The sequence below is a fragment of the Odontesthes bonariensis genome, chromosome 14, assembly GCF_027942865.1.
Source record: "Odontesthes bonariensis isolate fOdoBon6 chromosome 14, fOdoBon6.hap1, whole genome shotgun sequence".
In the NCBI taxonomy this organism is placed as follows: Eukaryota; Metazoa; Chordata; class Actinopteri; order Atheriniformes; family Atherinopsidae; genus Odontesthes; species Odontesthes bonariensis.
Window position 1 is genome coordinate 15038585 of NC_134519.1, and position 20708 is coordinate 15059292.

At 40.0% G+C, this 20708-nt stretch overlaps 1 protein-coding gene across 1 annotated transcript in view; it reads right to left on the reverse strand.

The window, feature by feature from the left end:
- Positions 1-20708, reverse strand: part of LOC142399022 (collectin-12-like) — a 43262-nt gene that overhangs the window by 10030 nt on the left and 12524 nt on the right. Inside the window, exons 3-11 of the mRNA XM_075483361.1 lie at positions 10039-10161; positions 7442-7528; positions 6249-7292; positions 5558-6100; positions 5277-5428; positions 5079-5188; positions 4815-4961; positions 2148-2208; positions 1763-1862 (exon numbers count right to left, since the gene is read on the reverse strand). Coding sequence (XP_075339476.1) covers positions 1763-1862; positions 2148-2208; positions 4815-4961; positions 5079-5188; positions 5277-5428; positions 5558-6100; positions 6249-7292; positions 7442-7528; positions 10039-10161 — 2367 coding nt within the window. The remainder of the gene's footprint in view (positions 1-1762; positions 1863-2147; positions 2209-4814; positions 4962-5078; positions 5189-5276; positions 5429-5557; positions 6101-6248; positions 7293-7441; positions 7529-10038; positions 10162-20708) is intronic.

The following is a 20708-nucleotide window of genomic DNA, read 5'->3' on the forward strand; positions in this document are numbered from 1 at the left end:
CCTGCCTGTATCGAACATTACCATGATTTCGTGAGACTTCTCCTCCAGCCTAATGATATGATTCTACGGTGTTTATCCAGATCTGAAGTTATTGCTCTGTCCACTGAATCTTGCCTGAGTCTTTAATCAATCTAGCCTTGTAAGTTACACCAAAATGAAACTTGACAGAGAGTTAGAGATAGAAGATTGAACATTTTAGCTCTGATAGGGATCAACAGAGGATGCTTGCTCTGAGAGATTTTTATAGTTAAGTGCAGCAGCAACTGTCCAGGGCCAGGACGATGTGTCAAAACTAACCATAATATGAGCCTGATAGATATATTGGTCAACTATTATGAAATGTAATCAGCAACAACATTAAAATCATTCACATGTGAAGTGAATAACTTTAATAACCTTGTTACATTGCAAAGTTCTCTTGAAAAACATCGGGTCCTATATATTCATGTGGATGTTTCTTTAACATGTCCCAACAATCTGAACATTACTGGTGACAAAACACACTCCCAATGTCCAAATGTACATCTTGATGGAAGAGACCGTTCCAAAACTGGACAACGCTCGCAGCTATGCAACAAAAACTGCCCCGGAACAACTTGAGGAAAGAGTCCAATTCACTGAATTCGACTCTAGACTTTCCAAATCTTAATCCGACTGAGCATCTGGTAGATGTGCCTGGAACAAGCCCAATGCAGGGAGGTCCTATCATGCAACCGACAGGACCTAAGGGATTTGTTGTGACACTTCAGGACATCCTTAGAGGTCAAAGTTCCATGAAAGAATGGAGCAGAGCTGTTTTGGCAGCAAAAGTGGACCTACGTGGCTTTACAGCAACAGTTAATTGGTGAGAACGGTGAGAAGATGTTAATTCATATTATATAGTATTAGACATTATGTCGCTTTAATGTGGGCCGTGGACTCAAAAAATTGTATTGACAGATGTATTTGGGATAATCAATAAGATAATGATGATGAATGTGTGAAAATAACAAGCTGCCATGCAATTTACACGATTCAACCTATTTGCTTCCAATTCACCGGTGCATCATACCATAAAGATCAATGCTGCTGAATCATCAGTGTGTTAGAACAGTAAATGTCAGGTTCTTTAGACAAATGAGAAAGTCATGGACAAATATCAAATTGGGAATCATTATATAGGGTAAGTATATGGTCACAATAGAGATTAAAAATACACCTTACAGCATGTCCATTTAAAGCAGGATCGACAGCCTGATAACCCACCCATTACAAGCTTTGCCAGATTAGCATTGACAGCAGGGTTTGAGAGCTGTACATTAGCTCTCCCTGCACACTGTACATGCCAATGGGGTGGTTAACCACTCGACACAGAACAAAGAGAGTAGAGGAAACACTGCGTGGCTTTATGGTATCACACACCACCGCATCCTCTTTCACTTCCACTTAAATTGGGAGATGTCAGGCTCATTTAACGGGTTGGTCAACAGAGGGTGGAATACAGAAAGATAACACTAATGATGAGGCAGAAAGCTCACTAGCTATTACAGTTAGCTAATGACAGCATTTGTGTTCAACGTCTATTTAAAGCTAAGGTGCTTAGAAGATAACATATGCGCATTTTAGGACTTGACAATTACTATTTTTTGTTTTAGCTAAATATAGAATACTACCTATTATCGCACTGAGCTAACCGAAATGCTGCGAAAATATAAACAAGGCTGTTTGATCACAGCTATGTGTACTAGCGAGCTACAAATAGCCCATAGTTCTGATTACTCACCAACATCTTGGTCAAAGGGGTTGGTCGTGAAGAGAGGCATCGCTGGTGTGTTGACAACAACAGATTTCGCCTTCCCCAGATATGTTCTTTCCCACTTATTCTTATTTCATACAATATAAACGCATAGTAACGACAAGCTGGTGGGTGTTGATGTCGCTAGCAGACTCTTTTCTACACAGTCACTCCTTTTCGCCAGACGGCAACAAGCGAGGCATGCTGGGTAATTGAAGAAGACAGTCCTGTGTGGAAAGCACCTCTGTCATAGAAGACAGTCTTCAAGCCAAACTGTTTGGTGGTCAGAGACGTCTCTGCCTCGATCGTACAATGGAGAAAATTAACCATAAGCTACAAATTGCCTTTACCGTAAAAAAATATATCATGTCACCGTCAGGTGACGGTGGTCACGTGACGACTTATCGCGTTCACCACCAGAACCCGTTCCATTGCTGGAAATTAGTTACATAAAGAGCGAAGTTACTCAGTTAAGTGTCGTATTCTAGTGATAAACAAGACAAATGATACACAGAGTATGTCTTTTCTTTAATGATAAAAAAAATGTATTAGAAACACCTTTGGATTTGGTTTGTGTGTAGTTGAGGAGCAACGGTGGTTTGATGGTTTGATTTTGTTTATGAAGACAATGACATTAAACACTGCAAATGAATAAAAAGATACAAAAAATACAAAGTCAAATACATGTTTCTATTGATAATTTGTTTTTCTAAGTCCACACACAGTATCTTTCACATTTTATGATCATAAGTGTCCTGGCCTGACTCATAGGAGCTTGTTGGGTTCATGAAGGCACAATCAGCTTTAAAACAGATTACAGACTGCTATTTAGACCTTTTGCAATACATGACATGGTTAAAATCAATTATTACACACTACCGACTGATTAGATACACGACCGAACAGATATCATGTTTCACATACTGTATTCAGTACATGGGCTAAATCTTTTTTATACTGGATACATTACAGACATTTACATATTGTTTATCAGTAACAGACTCATACTAGCAGGCTTATGCAAAAGATGTACTGTCCCTCATAACACAGCAGTACCACTCACACAGAGCTTTATAAAAGATCCAATTTACACTAGCTTTATTTCTTTTAATTTTTTTCTGTTTTCATACGTAGATGCAGTCATTTGATGGTGACTGGATGCTTGGCGCTTTTTTTTTTTGGAGCTTATGTATAATTGCATCTCTGAAACTGTTAAGTATTTCACAGAATACAAACTAGTTCCACTTCATTAACAAAAAAAACACTGTTTTCTTTTCTTTTTTTTTCACAAGTGTAACTATTCAGGAAAAGTTTAGGGAATTCATCACCATGAAATCCAAAACAAAAATGTGACTTTTGTGAAATACTATTTACAGATACACATGTACAAAAACTGGCTGCATCAAATGATGACCTCGTACTGCCAAAGCGCACGACTACAATCTCATGTTACTTCTCATGTACCAAATCTTAAACGGCACAATAGTGGGATGGCTTTGTGCTTGTCCTGTCTTTGGCAACATACTGTGTTGTAAAGTGCCTCTAAAGACAAATTTCGTGTCGATGATGCCTGACTGGGCTGGCTTCAGAGTCCCTCAGTCATCTAGAGCCCTTGCTCATGACTTCCATTTTCATCGCATCCTCAGCCTCAGCTGAACCCTCAGCTTCACCCTTGTTTTCCAGAGGTCGCTCACACCGTCTCAGTCAGATGCTATAAAACTGGAACTTTCACTGTGAAGAAAGCAACAAAAGCATGACACACAAGATAAAGATTTATGAGCCAACCAGATGATATTTTTTACAGATACAGCAACAGTCACAAGCCTTTTTCATGGTCGACATGCCACAGCGGGAAAAGCCCAGGTGCCTTTACAGGGGCTGTGTTCCAGTAAGCTGAGTTTCTCTTACCATGCACCATTGTTCATTGTCATGGAAAAGAGTCATTATCAACCAACATATGTTGAGTTTCATTTCACGGAGAATCAACACTTCTTTTTGAGGTCAATGGAAATCTCTTTTTTTTTTGTTCCATTACACACTCCCACAAACATGTTATGAGGACCAGCCTTGGCAGGATCCCTGTTCTTTTCATGAATGATAAAGGTGCCCGCTCACACCTGATTGTCATCAAATTAACAGACGATGATAATATACATCATGCTGGGTTGCATGTTGGGGAGGAAGCACCATCTTGTGAGGAGCACGTTTTGGCTGTCTGCACCTGCCACCATTGTTGTGTGGTTAGCTTCGGTTCTGACTGGCTGAACAGTTTGTAAGAAAGATCAAATCTAGAGTGGTGGAGGTGGGAAAAGAGAGAGGAAAGAGACCTTACAGCGAGAGTTGTATCGTATTGTCAAGGAACTAGATAAACAGCACAGAACCATATGCTATGCTGGACTGAATAACTTACCCTGATGTGCTACCTCCACTAAGAATCCCACACATTGCAAACTACATTTTGGATGCCCTTTGCGTAAGTTTAAAAGTTACAAATTTAAGGATGCTCATGGACAGCTTTGCAGGGACAGTGCATAATATCTACTAACCAACAAGCAAAATAAAATCTGACCAACTTTTTAAGCTCATTTAATAAAGTAAACAAATTATAGCACTTTCAAATACATTCAGCTATAAGTATATCTTATGGAGTGATAGTCAGTGGGTCTTTGAAGTGACTATACTGTTAAAAAAAGATTAGCTATCCTTTTGAATCTGGTTGTTATGTTGAGTAGAAATAGACTGAGAAAAATAGACTGAAAAAAACCAAACATTTTAAGTATAAATATATAAATCTGATGATGTTTTGGGTCATATTCAATCCAAAATAATTAGAATGATCTAAAGGGTCCCAAATCAGTGTGGGCCATGCTAAAGTTTCAGTTATGGAGTTGGAGTGCCAGCATGTTGACCAACAGTCGATTGTTTCTGATCTTTTTTTTACTTGGGATTTGTTTATAATGACAACAAAAGTGAACACTGCCCAAGCTCACACACAACTAGGAGATTTTAAAATTCAAAAGTTTTGAGATGAAGAAAGTACTAACAGTCAGAGGAACGTTCACAGATGAAACCGATGCGGTCAGTGCAGTAGAAATCGTTCCAGTTGGCATTATGGATAAGGCCAGCGCAATCCTCGCCATCCTCATGACCATGAGTCCAATTATCTGGTTGGCCCGGCTTCCACTTTCTAAAAAACAACCACGAGGATGATTTGATACACTCATTCAAGCTCGTTGAGTTTAAATGAAGGAATTGTATCTATCGTCAGACATCAATAAAATACATTCATAGATTCATAACTCACTTGAAAACTGGTATAGTTCCATCCACCCACTTCCAGACATTTTCCTCTTCTCTGTCAGTAAGTCCCAGCCAGAAATAGCCTTTCCCTGCCACTGTATTTCTCACAAATTGCTACAGATTGAAGAGAAACCGACATTTTACAAGAAAATTTGTCGAAAAATGGTTGATTTAATCATTTGACTTCTGGAATAATATCTACCTGCTCCTCATTGTCATTGATGATGAGCATATGGGATGACATGTTGGTACAAAACAGGTGTGCTTCATTAAAGTTGAGTCTCTGAGAACCACTGGAGAAGTAATAGCAGCTGTTTCCAAACTTTCTGAAGTCAGGTGGACAACCTGGAAAATCTAAACATGAAAATTTTGCATTAAACGGAAAATTATCAGAGATGCAGCTAGCTTTGTTAAGGTATCAACATTTGGAAATATATACTTCTACTGTACTCATTTCAAACTTCCTGCAGTTATTGAACTCACCTGGCATTTGGGAGGTGGTGACAGGTGGGGGCTGGACCTGCCGGGAGACAGAACCTTCTGCTACCTTTGTGGGTACTGAAGCTAAAGTTGGCAGTGTGGGCTGAGGTGGCTTTACAATTATCGGAGGTGCAGGTAGCCCTGGAAGACCGGGAGGTCCAGGAGGGCCGATAGGTCCAACGGACCCACGTGGCCCCTCTATACCTGCAGGTCCAGCTGCTCCTCTGGGCCCCTGTAGTCCTTGTGGTCCAGGCAATCCGGACTGTCCATCCCTACCGGGAGGCCCAGGAGCCCCAGGTTCACCTTTCTCTCCAGAGTTTCCAGGTCGGCCTCCAGACCCTCTAGATCCTTTAGCTCCTGGAAACCCTCGAGCCCCCACTGGACCTTTTGGACCTGTCATGCCTGGTTGTCCAGCAGCACCTTTCTCTCCTTTAGGCCCCGCTAATCCGGGCATGCCTCGATCTCCTTTATCACCCTTTTGACCCGGCTGGCCCATTTGGCCCTGGGGACCTTTGTCACCCCTTGGGCCTTTTGGACCTGGTGGACCTGAACCATAAAAGGAGCCGATCAGTGAACTGCGTGACAGAATGTTTTGTTACTGTTGTGTGTCACATGCATGGAATTTGTGACAGATTCAAATCAAACCAAAAGTAGATCATTTTCGACAGGCTCACCAAGTATTTTCTGTTCTTACCCTGCAAGATGGTGAAGTTGGTGATGAGTTGGGAGTGCTTGCTGTCCACCAGCTTCATCTCCTCCATCACCATAGACAGGTTGCTGACCTCTTTGTCCAACTTGGCTGTCAGCTCCTCCTGCTCGGTGCGCAGCTCTTTGCCGTCTGCCTGGGCCTCTTCCACACTACTATTTAGTGCCGCTAACAGGTCTGAATGTTTCATCACTGTCTCTGCACAGGACCTCAGGCCATTCAGATCAGAATTGATGACACCCAGAATCTGCGCGGCAAAGCTGACGTTTCCAGTCACGCGGTCCATGTCGTTTTCATGTCTATCTAGTCGCGCTTCCATCTCATCAAACTTTGATGAAGTGGCATTATCGTGGTCCCTCTGGTGGTCCATCAGCTCGCGCAAGCTCTGGTCATGGACCTCAGAGAGGGCTGAGGTGTTTTGGATTTGGCTGGCTAGAGTGCTGAGCTGAGCTCCCAAGTCATCCAGAGCATCTCCGTTGGACCGTGCCACAGCAGAGTTGTTAGCTGCCAAGACCTGGAGATTCTGGACTTTTTCTTTCAGCCACTCTGTGTCAGAACGTGTCTGTCTGGCAGTCTGCTGTAGAACCTGATAGTCATTCTTTAACTTCTGGACTGCCTGGCCTGCATTTTCAACTGTCTTCTGCAGAGTGCTTAGCAGATTGCGCTGCTGGGCTTGGGTGATATTAAGCGAGCTGACGCTAACCTGGGTCTGGCTCTGCACGTTGACTTGGCCCTGTATCTCGGACTGGAGCCGTGCAGTGTCTTCCTGGAGGTCGTCAATCATTTCGCTGTAGGAGGCCAACGTCTGGTTGACCCCCCGCAGTGCTGCTGCACTGCCTTCCAGGATACTCTGCAGAGATACATGCCCACTTTGCATGTCATCTCCTGTGACCAGAAGTTCTTCCAACATGCCACTGTTACTGGTTGCCCTGACGGAAATGTCTTTCAGTTGACTTTGTAATTCTTCCAGATCTGACTTGAAAGTCTTAATTTCACTTGTGGCATTGACTGACTTTTTTCCTGCCTGATCATCTGAAAAGGTGGTTCGCAAAAAAATGAGTGTGTCAGCAAGACATGCAACTATAGTGAAATTTCAAACTGAAAAAACATCCACTTTTGAACAGCATTGTGTATTTAAACTATTCATATTTATGATACAATCTCATGTTAGAGACTATTACCTAGTTTCTTTAAGTCCGTCTCGACAGCAATGATCTTGCCTCCATAGTTCTGAATGCCCTCTGTGACATTGTCCATCCTCTGGACCACTATTAAAAGGGGAAAGAGAAGAAGGAAATCGATATGGAGAAATAAAGATTTTTTTTAATGCTGTTAAAGTATTTCCAATATGAGGAACCTTTACCCAGACACTGAGAGACAAAGAGTTTGATATTGTCTCAAGAGTGACTGGTTAGTTTTGTAGAGGATAGATGTCTCAACTGAGGAGGATTTGCTCAGACCAGCAGAGGGCGCAGCTGTATTCATTCTTCAGCAGTGATTAAGTGGAAAATCAAACAGGAATCCTGAGCACATGGTGCTGAACTGTATTTCTGAGATCTTTGTAACCAGGCAACAGTGCATCTGTTGATTGATACAGATCGAAATGTGCAGATCACATTTAAAAGTTCCACTTCATGAGTGAAAACAATCTGGAAAACATTTTAAATGCCAAAGCAGCACGCTCCAACTCTGGTTCCACTTTGTCCTTACATCTGCAACAAGAGCCCATCTCCTGTCTTCCACGGTTTGTTTTTCTGTTAGTAGGTGGGCGTCTAAAAACTCAAGTGGAAAACATCCTAAGCTTTCACTGTTATCATTCCAGAAGTGACACAAACATCCAACAATAACATGTACTTTGGACAAACAAAAGCACAAGGGCCTGGTTTCAAAGTGCTGTTGGCCAACTGGTGAGAGTTGGAGTAAGCAGCTTGAGCCGCCCCTCTTTCTTGTCTTCTAAATTATTGATTCATGCACATATATATATATATATATAAATGTATATGCATATGTATATGTACATGTTTTTTTTTAGGTGGGGGGAGTCTGTCTTTCCCCCTTGCTAGAATTCACTTTCATGCTCTCCTCCATAAATCCCTCCTCCCAACATTCCTTTACCGGAAAAGCATTATGAGTTATTTAAGATTAAAATTCAAGTGAGGCTTACTGGCTGCCTATTGGGACAGGTTATGAGCAAGCATTAAGGAGTCAGCCAATCTGAGTCCTGGGAGAATAATGCTGATCAGTGTTGGAGCTGGTGCAGACAGTTAGTGACACAGCAGGTAACACAAACAGAGCTCCAGCTGACCAGGTCATTTGAGGACCAGCGGTATGTGCAGTGTAATGGATGGAGGAGACAAAAAAAACCCCAAAACAAATAAAGACTCCAGCCAGCATTGGTTTCCTGCAAACTCAAACTTTTTTGGACACTTGCAGTCGTTTGTGAGTCAACCTGCGGTTCATGAGACAACAAATTGCAACCAAGCCATAAAACCTCCTTGAGGTTGTTAAGCTAGGGTCGTCGCTTTACAATCATCTGGTACACATTAGAGACAAACAGTCAAAATCACATGGGCTCCGCACTGAAACAGACTCAAAGCTGGAAGCCATAATAATCCTGACAGGTAGATTCTAATTTAGATCTAAACTTGATCAAGATTCTTTAATAAAGTACTTCCCTGCTGGCAGAGTGAGCTTTATGTTGCCTGTGGAGCAGGTGATCCTTCGCAAAACGTTGCTCAAGGATGTTTTGACAGATTTTGTGTGATTGATTTGGGCCACAAATGTGTAGGATTGGACAATACACAGCACATTTCCTTCCAACAGCCCTGAGATTACTGGAATTCCTCTGTGTTTCTATTTAGAATCACAGCTGAGGTTCAAACCACAAAAAGGGTTTGCAGTCAGGACAGTGTTGCACAATGTATTTCCTGCTTCCCTACAGCCATGGCTCATCTCTTAAGCCTATCAGTTCAGTGGAGAATAAACAATGGGTTCTGTTGACAGAGTTTCTTCCAGCAGTAAATCTTAAACTGAACTCTCTTACTTGGCCGTAGCCAGTGACACAACCATTTGACCTTAATCAAACATCAGACACGAAGACAAAGCCAGAGAGAGACAGACTGCCCATGCAGGAGGAAAGGGATGAAGTAACAAATGAAAAATGTGCTTAAAATAGAGAACACATGTTTTCACTGTGATATTCATAAAAAAACAACTTATTTTTATGCTGAAACAATACAATGTTGAGACCATCCAAAACAAATTTAACCATAACTTCACAAGCATTCATTTATTTTAAACAGTAGAGTTAATACATTTCTCAAATACTGAGGAATAAGTGTTAATTTACAGTTAAAAGAAGTCTTCTTTTTTTTCACCCTGATATCAGTCTAAACTCAGAGGTATTAGAGCTAAAAAATGTTTTAGTTTCACACAAAATACAGTTTTTTCATAATTACAGTCATTCACTTTTGTTTTATTTCGAAAAGAGACAAGACAGAAAATAGAGTGATATGGTGGCATGTCTCAAATCTGTTCTCAGGCAAGTGATGCTTTATGAGATTTATGCTGACGTCAAACAAGCTAAACATGCCTTAATGACGATGTTTCCATGTAAACATTTCACACCCTTTGGCTAACCGAGCCAAAATGTTTGCATACATTGTTTCTGTCAACTACAGTGTTTAAATCTGGTTTATGGAAATCAAGGTTTGCCACAGGGACACAGAAAAGTAAGGCATTGTACAGGCAGCAACTTTTGACATCTGTTTTGACTTACCTTTGTATCCAAGTACGGCCACAGCTATGGTGAGCAGTGCACAGAGCACATAGAGGAGAGCAATGGCTGCCCTTAACGCCCAGTCGTTTTTACACTTGGTACACTCTGTACCCTCTTGAATACCTGCAACATACAACAGAATCTGCATCACAAATCAGTCTACAGTACGTAGTGAGTTGACTTAGTTATATCAACAGAAGCAGTGGTGACCTATATCTGCACATTGCACAATAGGAGATGGGAGAGGAATAACACTAAATAAGCCACAAGTTTTCACTCTAAAGCAAAAGCACGTGGGACTTTCTGTTTTCATTTCACAACTAAGTTTAGTCAGGCATGTCTACTGTGGGACACGCTGTACCTTTTGTCAGCCAAGTCTCAACTGAAAACATTTGGCATCTTAAACAGGCAAGGCGACTCACTAGGAAACTCTGCAAACACTGTACATGTGTTACCCATACGGCACTACAGCACCATTCCTCGTGCCATCTGACCTACAGCAAGGGAGCAATGAAATCTTTGGTCATTTGTTTCACAGATGTTCAGAGATAGCAAAAAGTGTAACAATGCCAAACATTGGGCAGGGTGTCTATCTGTCTTTATTAGTTTTTACCAAGTAGCTTCTGGTAAGAGGGCAGCTGGTGTATATTCACAACAAGCAGTGAAGGTCTTTGTGGAACAAATTCAAAATCAGAGTAGACAGAATAGGTAAAAACTGTTAATGATTTCGAAAACAAGATATTTCCAAAATAATGGAATATGGTTTAGCCAGAGCAGAGAAACTGTTTCAAATACACTTTTATAGATGTAACGTGAAACTTTCTTTCAGTCTTGGACAACCCACAATGTCAAAATTATGTTTCCAACTTAGGTTTATCTTAGCTCTCATCATTGGCTGCCATCACTGAAGAGACTTGTGATTGGCCAAGAAGTCAGAATACAATAAAGCTTTGTAATCAAGCTGATTAGACGGAAGATTGCAACTTATCTAGTGGTCACAGTAGATAATGAAAACAAAACTTTATATTTCTCTTTCAGACATGACATTACATAATAATAAATAAGTAGAGGAGATAATGCCTTTGGGACAACCCATACATTAGTGAAAACATTCCCCCTGGCATTATGGGTAGTTCAGCTTCCACTGGGGGAAACAGTCCACAGCTGGAATGACATCTTTCCATGACTTCCTCCCTAATGCAGCCCCAGAGGCCCAGGTCCGTCCCTTCAAGTCATATCACCCGTAATGGCACTGAACGTAGCCTAAGGAGGTTTCATACTGGGCCAGGACCACCAGAGGGGTACCAGGGGGTTGGCCTCTTGGCTTTGGACCCAAACATCTGTGCAAACATCACATCTGACCACCTCAAAGAGACCAGTCCATGGACCTAGACATAGATACGCAGGCCACTGTTGTCCTTATGTGTACCAAGAGTCTCATGTCGGGAGTGAGTGTGGAAAAATTCTAACAGAGAATCTCCCACATTCTGCTGAAAGAACAACACAGCACCGTGCAAACAAGCAGCCGGATGGCTGCAGGTTTTTGGTCAGGAAGGAGGCTGGGGAGGTTTTTGTGTCCATTATACATTAAACTGCTCTCTGGCAGTATCACATGATTTCTCTTCATGCTAGTTGGTTTGGTAAATTAAAAATATTCTACTAATTGCAGCCCTTTTTCCCTTTTTTTTTCTCATCTAAAATCCTCTCCAGAGCGTACAAATTTGTCAAGGTACAATGCACCCGCATACCTTTGTTAATTAGATTATGATGGTATTACTGCACATCCTAAACACCTTACTTTATTATTCATTATCATATCATAGTTACTTGAGTTTTTAGATGCCCACATACTGACAGAAAAATAAACCGTGGAAGAGAAGAGATAGACTCTTGTTGCAGATGTAAGGACAAAGTGGAACCAGAGTTGGAGCGTCCTGGTTTGGCATTTAAAATGTTTTTCAGATTGTTTTCACTCATGAGTGGAACTTATGAATGTGGTCTGAACATTTCGATCTGTATCAATCAACAGATGCACAGTTGCCTGGTTACAAAAATCTCAGAAAATGGTTCAGCACCATGTGCTCAGGATTCCTGTTTGACTTTCCACTCATTCAGTGCTGATTTATTAAACTTTCCAAAATATATATATATTTTTTTAAAAACACTGAATAAGCCAAAACAAAGCACTCAATCAGAGATCTCACTTGATCATGGAAGCCGGAAACATGGAAACTCAACTGCAAAATTTTTCTAGGATCTGCTCCAAAGTGAGGGGGCAGCAATGGAAAATGCTCAGTCATTTTAGGGATCCTGGCCTAGAATGTGGGTGTTAGGTGTTGTTAGTCCATCATGGGAAAAAAATGTCTTTAAAATAAAACCAAAGATGCAGAAAAAACATGTCGGGATTACAGTATATTCAAGCATGGTGTGTATCTTTACATTTTGACATTTCTTCCCTAAACACTATTGCTGTTTCACACATACTGTATTATATAACTTTGCCGGGAAAGGTTAAAAACTGAGGGCTTTTTTTCCCCCCAAAGTAATACTTCCACTTAACTAACACTGAAATTCATTCTGGCCAGTGCTGCTCGTGATTCCTTCCAGAGTTGTAACTTTTTCCCGCTGCACATCACCAACATGTTTTCTATTTCCTTCCAAAAAGTTTTGCTCAAACAACAATTCTTTCCTATTTGGGACACACAGTAATGATGAAGAGTTATCACTTCCAGGGAAGCTGCAGGGTTCAATGATATAGAATCCAGAATGAAAATAAAACTACTGAGTTTCTATGTGCATGTTAAATGAGGGCCAAAGATTTCCAGCAACCTTTGGTGGTTTGTTCTCTATACACGATGTTAAGAAAGAATATAGTTAAAACACATGAAGCTGAACTCATACTGTCTTTCATACTGATGATGATAATCAAAGAACACGGAGGCAAAGTCTTTCACAATGTAAAATTTCACGTACAGTCTCTTCAAAATGAGAATGGAAAATCCAGGGTTCAATGGGAGTTTTTTAATTCTCCTGTGTATGCACTGCATCCTGAATTTTCATGACAGCCCCCTGAAAGATGTACCTCATTAGTCAGCAAGTGCCTCGTGTTTCATAGAACTGCTGTTAGTTCTTCCTTTCTACACATGAACTATTACACTACTTAACATGCTGACACATGCATGTCATGGACTGACTGAGAGCACAAGGCCTGATGCAGAACACTGGAGGGTTGAGCCTGTTGAGAGCAACAGACATTTTTTTTCCACATATGGACAGATATACAGTCCTTCAAAAAGCAAACAACGCAAGGCTCTGGTGATGATGCTACACGCTAAGTGAATACTGATTGGTAGAAAATTAGCTTGAGCTGGCTAAAGCTGCGAAGGGCCGACAACAACAGCACAAAGCACCAAAAACTGCAAACAACATAGAAACACAGGTGAAAAGCTCAGATAACAACTGCACTGGACAATCTTCATGATCTTAACACTTAATTTCACTTCATAACAAAGCAAATCTTTGTCAGCTTTGACTTTTCCACAGCAGAGCAATGCAACAACAGAGCTAACACAACCAAGAGAAGCCCACAGCACAGACTGTTCCACATATCTACGAGACTGGCTCTAAGTGGCAGCAAAACACTATTATATGTAGATGTGCACTGCTGTGACACACCAGCGGAGAGCAAACTGAAATCTATGTTGGGCTCCTATTTCCAAAGGGGTTATCAATGCCAAAAAAGCCTGAAAAGAGGTGTGACAGACCGACTAACTTTTTGTAGTTCTGCTGTGAGGAGAAATTAAACATAAATAAACACACTGGCTTTAAAAAGTCCTAAAGCCATTATTTAAGAGAAAAATCCGCAACAGTATGTATCCATTGAATACCAGACTCAATTTCAATGTTGTGTCTAATCGTAAGCCTCATTTATTCATAAATATCGCCGGCTACTTCTAGCCCAAGAAGCTCAGAACAACACTGTAAACATGGAAGATACAGAACTGAAGTCTGTAAATCCTGCCAAAGTTGAATGATCTGATTTCTAGTTGTGAAATCCAGGCAAAATGTGAACATTTGTTCAATGCCTCGGAAAAAAAGGGGTAATATGTCGGTAATATGTCTGTCTGTTTCATCACAGACATCCTGATAGGCCCAGTAGTACTTAGAGAAAGGTTTGCCGAGTTATGGATAAGTTTTATCATTGTAATGAACCCCTTGAGATACAACTGGCTAGCTGGGAGGCAATCAGCTGTTTTCTACACTTCACAGTATTCACAAGTGTATACGATGTTGGAAAGCTAAGATACTTATGATTCAACTGATGCAAAACACTCAACAATTATATGAACACAAGGTACAATCAAAATAACAATCAAAACAAAAAGTATAATATTATAATAATAATATATAATAGTCCTCCTCTATACTGGTAAGGGTTCAGACATCAGTTCAACAAAAAAGGTTCTTTAAAATATTCCTACTTATTGTTTTTGCATCACTACCATTGAGTCAGTCAGTCCAGTTGGCAAGTAAACAAACCTGATAGGTTGGTTTCAAAGAAGAATAGCCAGTGTCTTTACAGTTTGATCGACATCTCATCTGAGACTAAAGGAGCTTGCGTGTAGTGTCCCCAGGCAATAATAGTCAGCAGTACACTGTGAAAGCCATAAATTAGATTTTTAGGACTGACACATCCAATAGCTAATGAAACTCTGAAAGTGAGAATATGCTATATGTTTAACTTTAAATGTCCAAGGAGGAAAGCACTGCATAAAGCAGCATGGCTGCAGCGGGACGTTTGTGTATTCTGTGTGTCTGCTCATGAAGAAGTAAACTGCATTCTGGATAGCCCTTACACTTTCTGGGATTAAAATGTGGCACGACCAACACCAAAACTAAATCTACCATTCAAGATGGAGAGGAAACATGAGGAGTCTGTGGGCAGAAATATATCAGAGACTGACATTTCTGTGGACCCATTTTTGGAGAGCACCTGAACATACCTTTAGAAAAACTGTGGAAAATATTTATTTTTGTGTTGTTGTTACACCACAGCAATTTCAGACGGTTTTAGATCCAAAAGGACTATTTCTCTTTAGTCTCTTCAACCATCTGTTACAGTCCCAGTAACAGAGTGACTTTATGGGGGAAAATTTTTGAAGTCTTACCTTTCAAGAGAAACCAAAATCAAGCATTTACTCCATATGATTCTAAAGCAGCTCTCAATTTACTGTGGATATGCGGGAAAGGGATTCTAGGGTAATTTTTCCCGAAATGAGAGAGGGTTAGATTCACTGTTGTTGTGAAAGAGAGAGGCAGAGGATCAGAAAGAAAAGAAAAAAGCAGAGAGAAAGCTGGGGGCGGTCCAGTGCGGTGTCTATAAAACAGCTGTATTTCATTTGGAATCTGACTAAGCTAAAGAAAAAAAAAATAATCAACACTTATTCCTCCATATTCCATGTACCTGCCATCAGACTTGCCTGCATGTGCCGTCTCACTCCTGGCTAGTAGTGGAAATTTCCATGGCAACACAAAGAAAGCCTGTACGGCCTCGAGTCTTTTTGTGTGAAGAGCCTTTGTGCAGAGTGTGAATGCCATGTCATATTCAGTACCTGGCTGGCTACCACAGGAATTCTTTGACTTCACAGCTTTCCATTTTGTGTTATATAAAAAGCTGAATATAGTTACAAGCCATAAACCAGGAGTCACACAAACAGGCCATGCTTGCCTCTCAATTCCGGCTTGGTGGAGTAAGATAGGTTACGATGTTGCCAATGCTTTCTCACATTTCCTGAGAGCACACAAATACTTGTCTTTTAAGTGGTTAAACAACTGTGTGGAATCCATCTAAGCATGTTAAAACTATGATTATATCTAATTGTGGTTTTGTAATTTCCATGATCAGTGTTATGCTAACACAATTTGGTTTACAAAATGATCGGGCAAACCACATATGAGTAGATACACAAAAATGTACAGTTACAAACAACAACAAACATGGAGATGGATACAGACATGAACGCACGCACCAGATTTACGTGAAACTTGACACAGCTGCTTCTCTGGTTTTCAAATGTATCTTTCTTTTTTTCTTTTGCTAGATTCATCTCTGGTGACTTTTGTATCTGTGGCACTTCAGTATACACTGGTTGGGAGACTTCTGCATGCTTTTTTCAACATGTTTTTTTCAAAATTCATTTAACAAATATATCAATTATATTATATATACATCAATTATATCAATTATATTTTTATACGTCAATAAAAGCCTCAAGAAATTTCTGCAACAATTTAAATGATGATTCACAGAGATGCGTGTGAGGAATGAAGGGAAACAAAAATGGTTCCAAGCAACAAAGACTGATGGAGAAGACGGGGGGTAAAAGATGTAAATCCTCTCAGTTGTTACCAAACATTTGAGATCCATTGACAAGAGACGAGCTGATGGCCCTGGTGAGTAATTCAAGAGGACCTCCACTGGTGTGAGCGAACCATCTTGGTCATATTAGTGTGAGGAAACATTTCAGCAACCTAGACATCGAACTGCAGGCAATGAGGGAGAAGTTCACACAACAAACAGAAACTTGTAAACATACTTCCCTCCTCTAATCAGACTAACCAGACAACAACATGTGATCACACAACTCTGCATCACATGCTGTTGATTCTTGTATTCTTGTGAGATTTAGTAATTCTTAAACATTATTCAACTCTACTTTGTATTTAGAAGATATAGATAAGAAAACATGCATGAAAACTGTAAAAATTGAAAGAACTAATGCACAAGAAAGTTCATATGCTCACTTGAGATGTTTTTAATTTTGCCTGTTTCAAAGAAGACTTGATGTGTAATAGAGAGAATGGAAAGTACTCATCAAATATTGTCTAACCTGCCAAAGACAAAAATGATCTATAAACACGAGACTGACTGGCGCCTTCTCATATATTCCCAGATATGAGAGTAGCTCCTGAAGAACAGCTCTCTCCATTTCCCTTTTGGCATTTCAAAGTTGTTCTCAGTCTAAGAAGAATTATGGAAGAAGCACAGAGTACACCTGAGGCTAATGTAAACGGGTAAACGTCATAAAAACACACTGAATCACACTTTAGGTGGCATAAAATGAAAAATCTGCTTATCGCATGATGTAATTACCACTGAGCGTGTCATGAATGTGTGTAGAATCTCCATCCAGTTCTTACTAATAAATTTCACTAGAATCTCAACCTCATGGTGGGCGGATAAAGCAAGTCAGGACCAACAAAAGGTGACCATGAACGCCTGTACAAAACTTAATGAAAATCAATATTGAGTTAATGGGTCATGAACTGACTAAACCCACCAAAAACAAATCATCAACAGCAGTGAACATATATTTTGCTCCTTCATATCATCTGTCCATTTTTTGTCTTTATTGCTTTACTGAAATTTGGACTGATGTATCTTTACTTATTTGTCTTGCCTTCTGTACCTGAGGCGTGGTTCCTCTGACTCCATACTTGAGACCGTGTTGAACCTTTAACTGGGCTGACGAGATATAAGGAGTTATGGTGTCCCCCCTCTGGCTCTTACAGTTAACAATTACCTGCAGGAATGTTAACAAGTAAGCACTGTCTGACAGGGGAAGTTACCACTGCAACAAATTGCCAAGAAATTAGGCTCCCTGAATTGCTGAGCCAGCCTAGGATGTCTTGGCTTTTTTTTTTTTTTTTTTTTAGTCCTCACTAACAGGTTTATAGCTCTTATAAATGGGCCCCAGTTCTCAGGCACATCTGGGCCTTGTTACAGTGGAGCCAAATCAAAGGACGCATGCAAACATTTGATACATCATTCCTTCATGCCAAGCATCATAAGAATGAGGGGCTGAGTTAACTTTGTCGTCAGTGGGGCTATTTTGGGTGTTTTTATAAGAGCCCCCTCTCAGTGGTGCTCACTTCCTTTTTACATTGAGAATGCAGATCAGAGGTTTACAGTAAAAGATGTGTATGTTGAGAAGTTTGGAAAAGAACAAATAGTGAATGGCTGCAAGTATGAACAGGATGACATGCATAAACACACATATTGCCTAAAACTGACAGAGCAGGATATTTTTTTCTTTTTTTAATTAAATATACAGTTTCTTTTAAGGCCTTGGCCAAATACCATAACCTAAACAGTATAAACTGGCATACATATTGCAATGTGGTGGGATGTGTTTGGAGGACTCTTACTATACCAAGAATGTACTTTAAAAAAAAAATGTATTGATGTTTCTTTAAAAAAACTGAATGTATAGAATATATATATATATATTAAAAAATATGAGATAGCCCTGTTTCGAAATGAACACAATCTAATTGAAGTTCTTTCAAATACACCGACATGCTTACAGATATTTGCATGAAAAACCACACAGCTTATACCAAAATGGTGGAGCAGAACTTGATTTTTAAGTAAAGATTTGCAGTGCATTTCTTGTTCTTTTAGTATGCTGTGCTGTGGTAAAAAAAACAAAAACAACACAGATCTGTTAAAACAGAGGTTCAGATCCAGTGAAGCAGGGAACATGGAGTTGATTATATCTCGTTTTGTCATCCCATCTGTGCTTGGTTAGAAGAAGACAGGCTATGACAAATGGGTCATATATCGTAATCCCGAGACAGACTTTTAAGCACGCAAGTGTGCCTCATTAACAAAGCTGGGCCACTGTGTTAGTGAAACTTTATGCTGCAGGATTGGATATCAAAAAAAAGCCTCTTTTTTCCTGCAGGTCAGCAGTTTCCATTAAAATACAAGTTTAACTCTCTTGGTCTCACAATGCATGATGAGATTTAGTGAGCCCCACTATGTAATGAAATACCACTTGTTAAGTCCTGGAGGTTCACAGAGAGCTGCTCAGCAGAGTTAGCGTTGGCAGAAAGGATCTTTTAGTCTAACTGAGAATTCATATTACCTGTGAAAGCTGTAAAGAACAACTCAAACAGAACCTGCATCTAAACCATTGTGCAGAAGTTTTATTTTTTTTCAAAAAGCTAGCACACACAAAGGTGTATACGTTTAGGCCAACACACATGTAGAAACGTATGCAAAACTGGCTTTCAACTTCACATTTTTACCTCTCTTCCCTTTATCAGCTAAAAAGTTAAAAATGGATCACATTCTATATGACAAGCTACTGCTCTAAAAATGTGCCTAAAGCCTACAAGATGGATTTACTATTTGCATGTGATGAGAAGGGACCTCTTAACATAAATTTGCCATGAGCTCACTTGCATGGTCTAGGTAGTCCAGCCCAGCCAGATAATTTATTACAACACAAATCAGCGCAAACATGCCTTTTACCTTAGGAGGAAAGAGATGTTTAAGCGAGTAAAGAACTAGTGAAAGATAGACATTACATTTCAGGCACCCTTTATCTGAATGAACTAAGTAGATAGTTTATGTACTTCTGGAACAATATATTTCTAAAAAAAAAACACAAAATCTGAATTGAACAAAGAAAAACATTCCTTTAAAAAAGACATTTTACGTGCGTGCATTTAGAAAAACATGGAAGCTATAAACTAACTTTATTGGCTTTCGTGGCGGACAGGAGCTCTCCTGGCTCCTCCTGCTCATGTTCCAGTAGTGGCATGTTGGAATGAGGTCATTTCAAGTAAAACAGGACCATGTGAACCCCAGCAAGAGGGAGAAGAGGTTGGTCACTGATCCTGACTTTCACGATGTCACTTTGACCAAAGGGGTATCAATTCCTTTGGGTTTGACTTATGACTAAACGTTCTCCTGATATTCTATACACTTAGGGGGAAAAACTGCACTTCTGTCTAAATTTGTAGCCTTGATGTGAAAGTGCTGTTGCGTAATAATTAAAATCAATAGGAATTTCTAGCCAGTGATTTAAAATCAGCAAACTTGGTGTTTTCCTTTTCTTTTAGAACATATCATAAAAATCTGAAAACTTCCAGCAAGGAAACGTAGCTCAAAGCTAGCGAGTTGGCGGGTCACCATCTCCTTGCTTGTGTAAGCATATCCCTGTCTTAAGCAGTCCCCTGTGGGCTCTTTGACAGCGTATCAGTCGTATGTAAGACACAATGAATTGTGACTTTCACTTTCTCAGCGTCAAAAACAAACTGCTGTTTGAGCGGAGGTCAAGAGCAAAGCTTAGAAGAGAAAAGACAAAAACATTGAATAAAAGGCTAAATTTCCCTCACAGTTTCTCTTTTAGATGTTACCTCAAATGTTTTTGAATAAATACTAGGCTCAGCAGTCTTAGACCTTTTAGAGAATATATTTAACCAAATTCTTTGAGGCCTTTGTGCATATGTTTACAATAGTCTTTCACTGCAGTAATTACAATTTTTTCCGATTCCAGCTGTAACCTGTATCCATACAGCTGCTACATGAGCTATATTGTCCCACACAATGTTTAAAAAAAACCATGCAACTTTAGTGATGAATCATCAAGTCCCTATTGGGGAAACAGCGCTGTAATTAATCTAGTAAATATGCAATGACAAAGTAGTTAGTACAATACTAATTAGCAGTTAGCGCAGTGCTGATATGTAATATTCAAATTCAGAGCAGGCTGATTCTGGCTTGCAGCTGTGTGTGTGTGTTTGGTTTTGGTTTTATATGATTATGGGGGCCAAAGCCTGACAGGACAACACACTTATGGGGAAGTCTTGTAAATGTG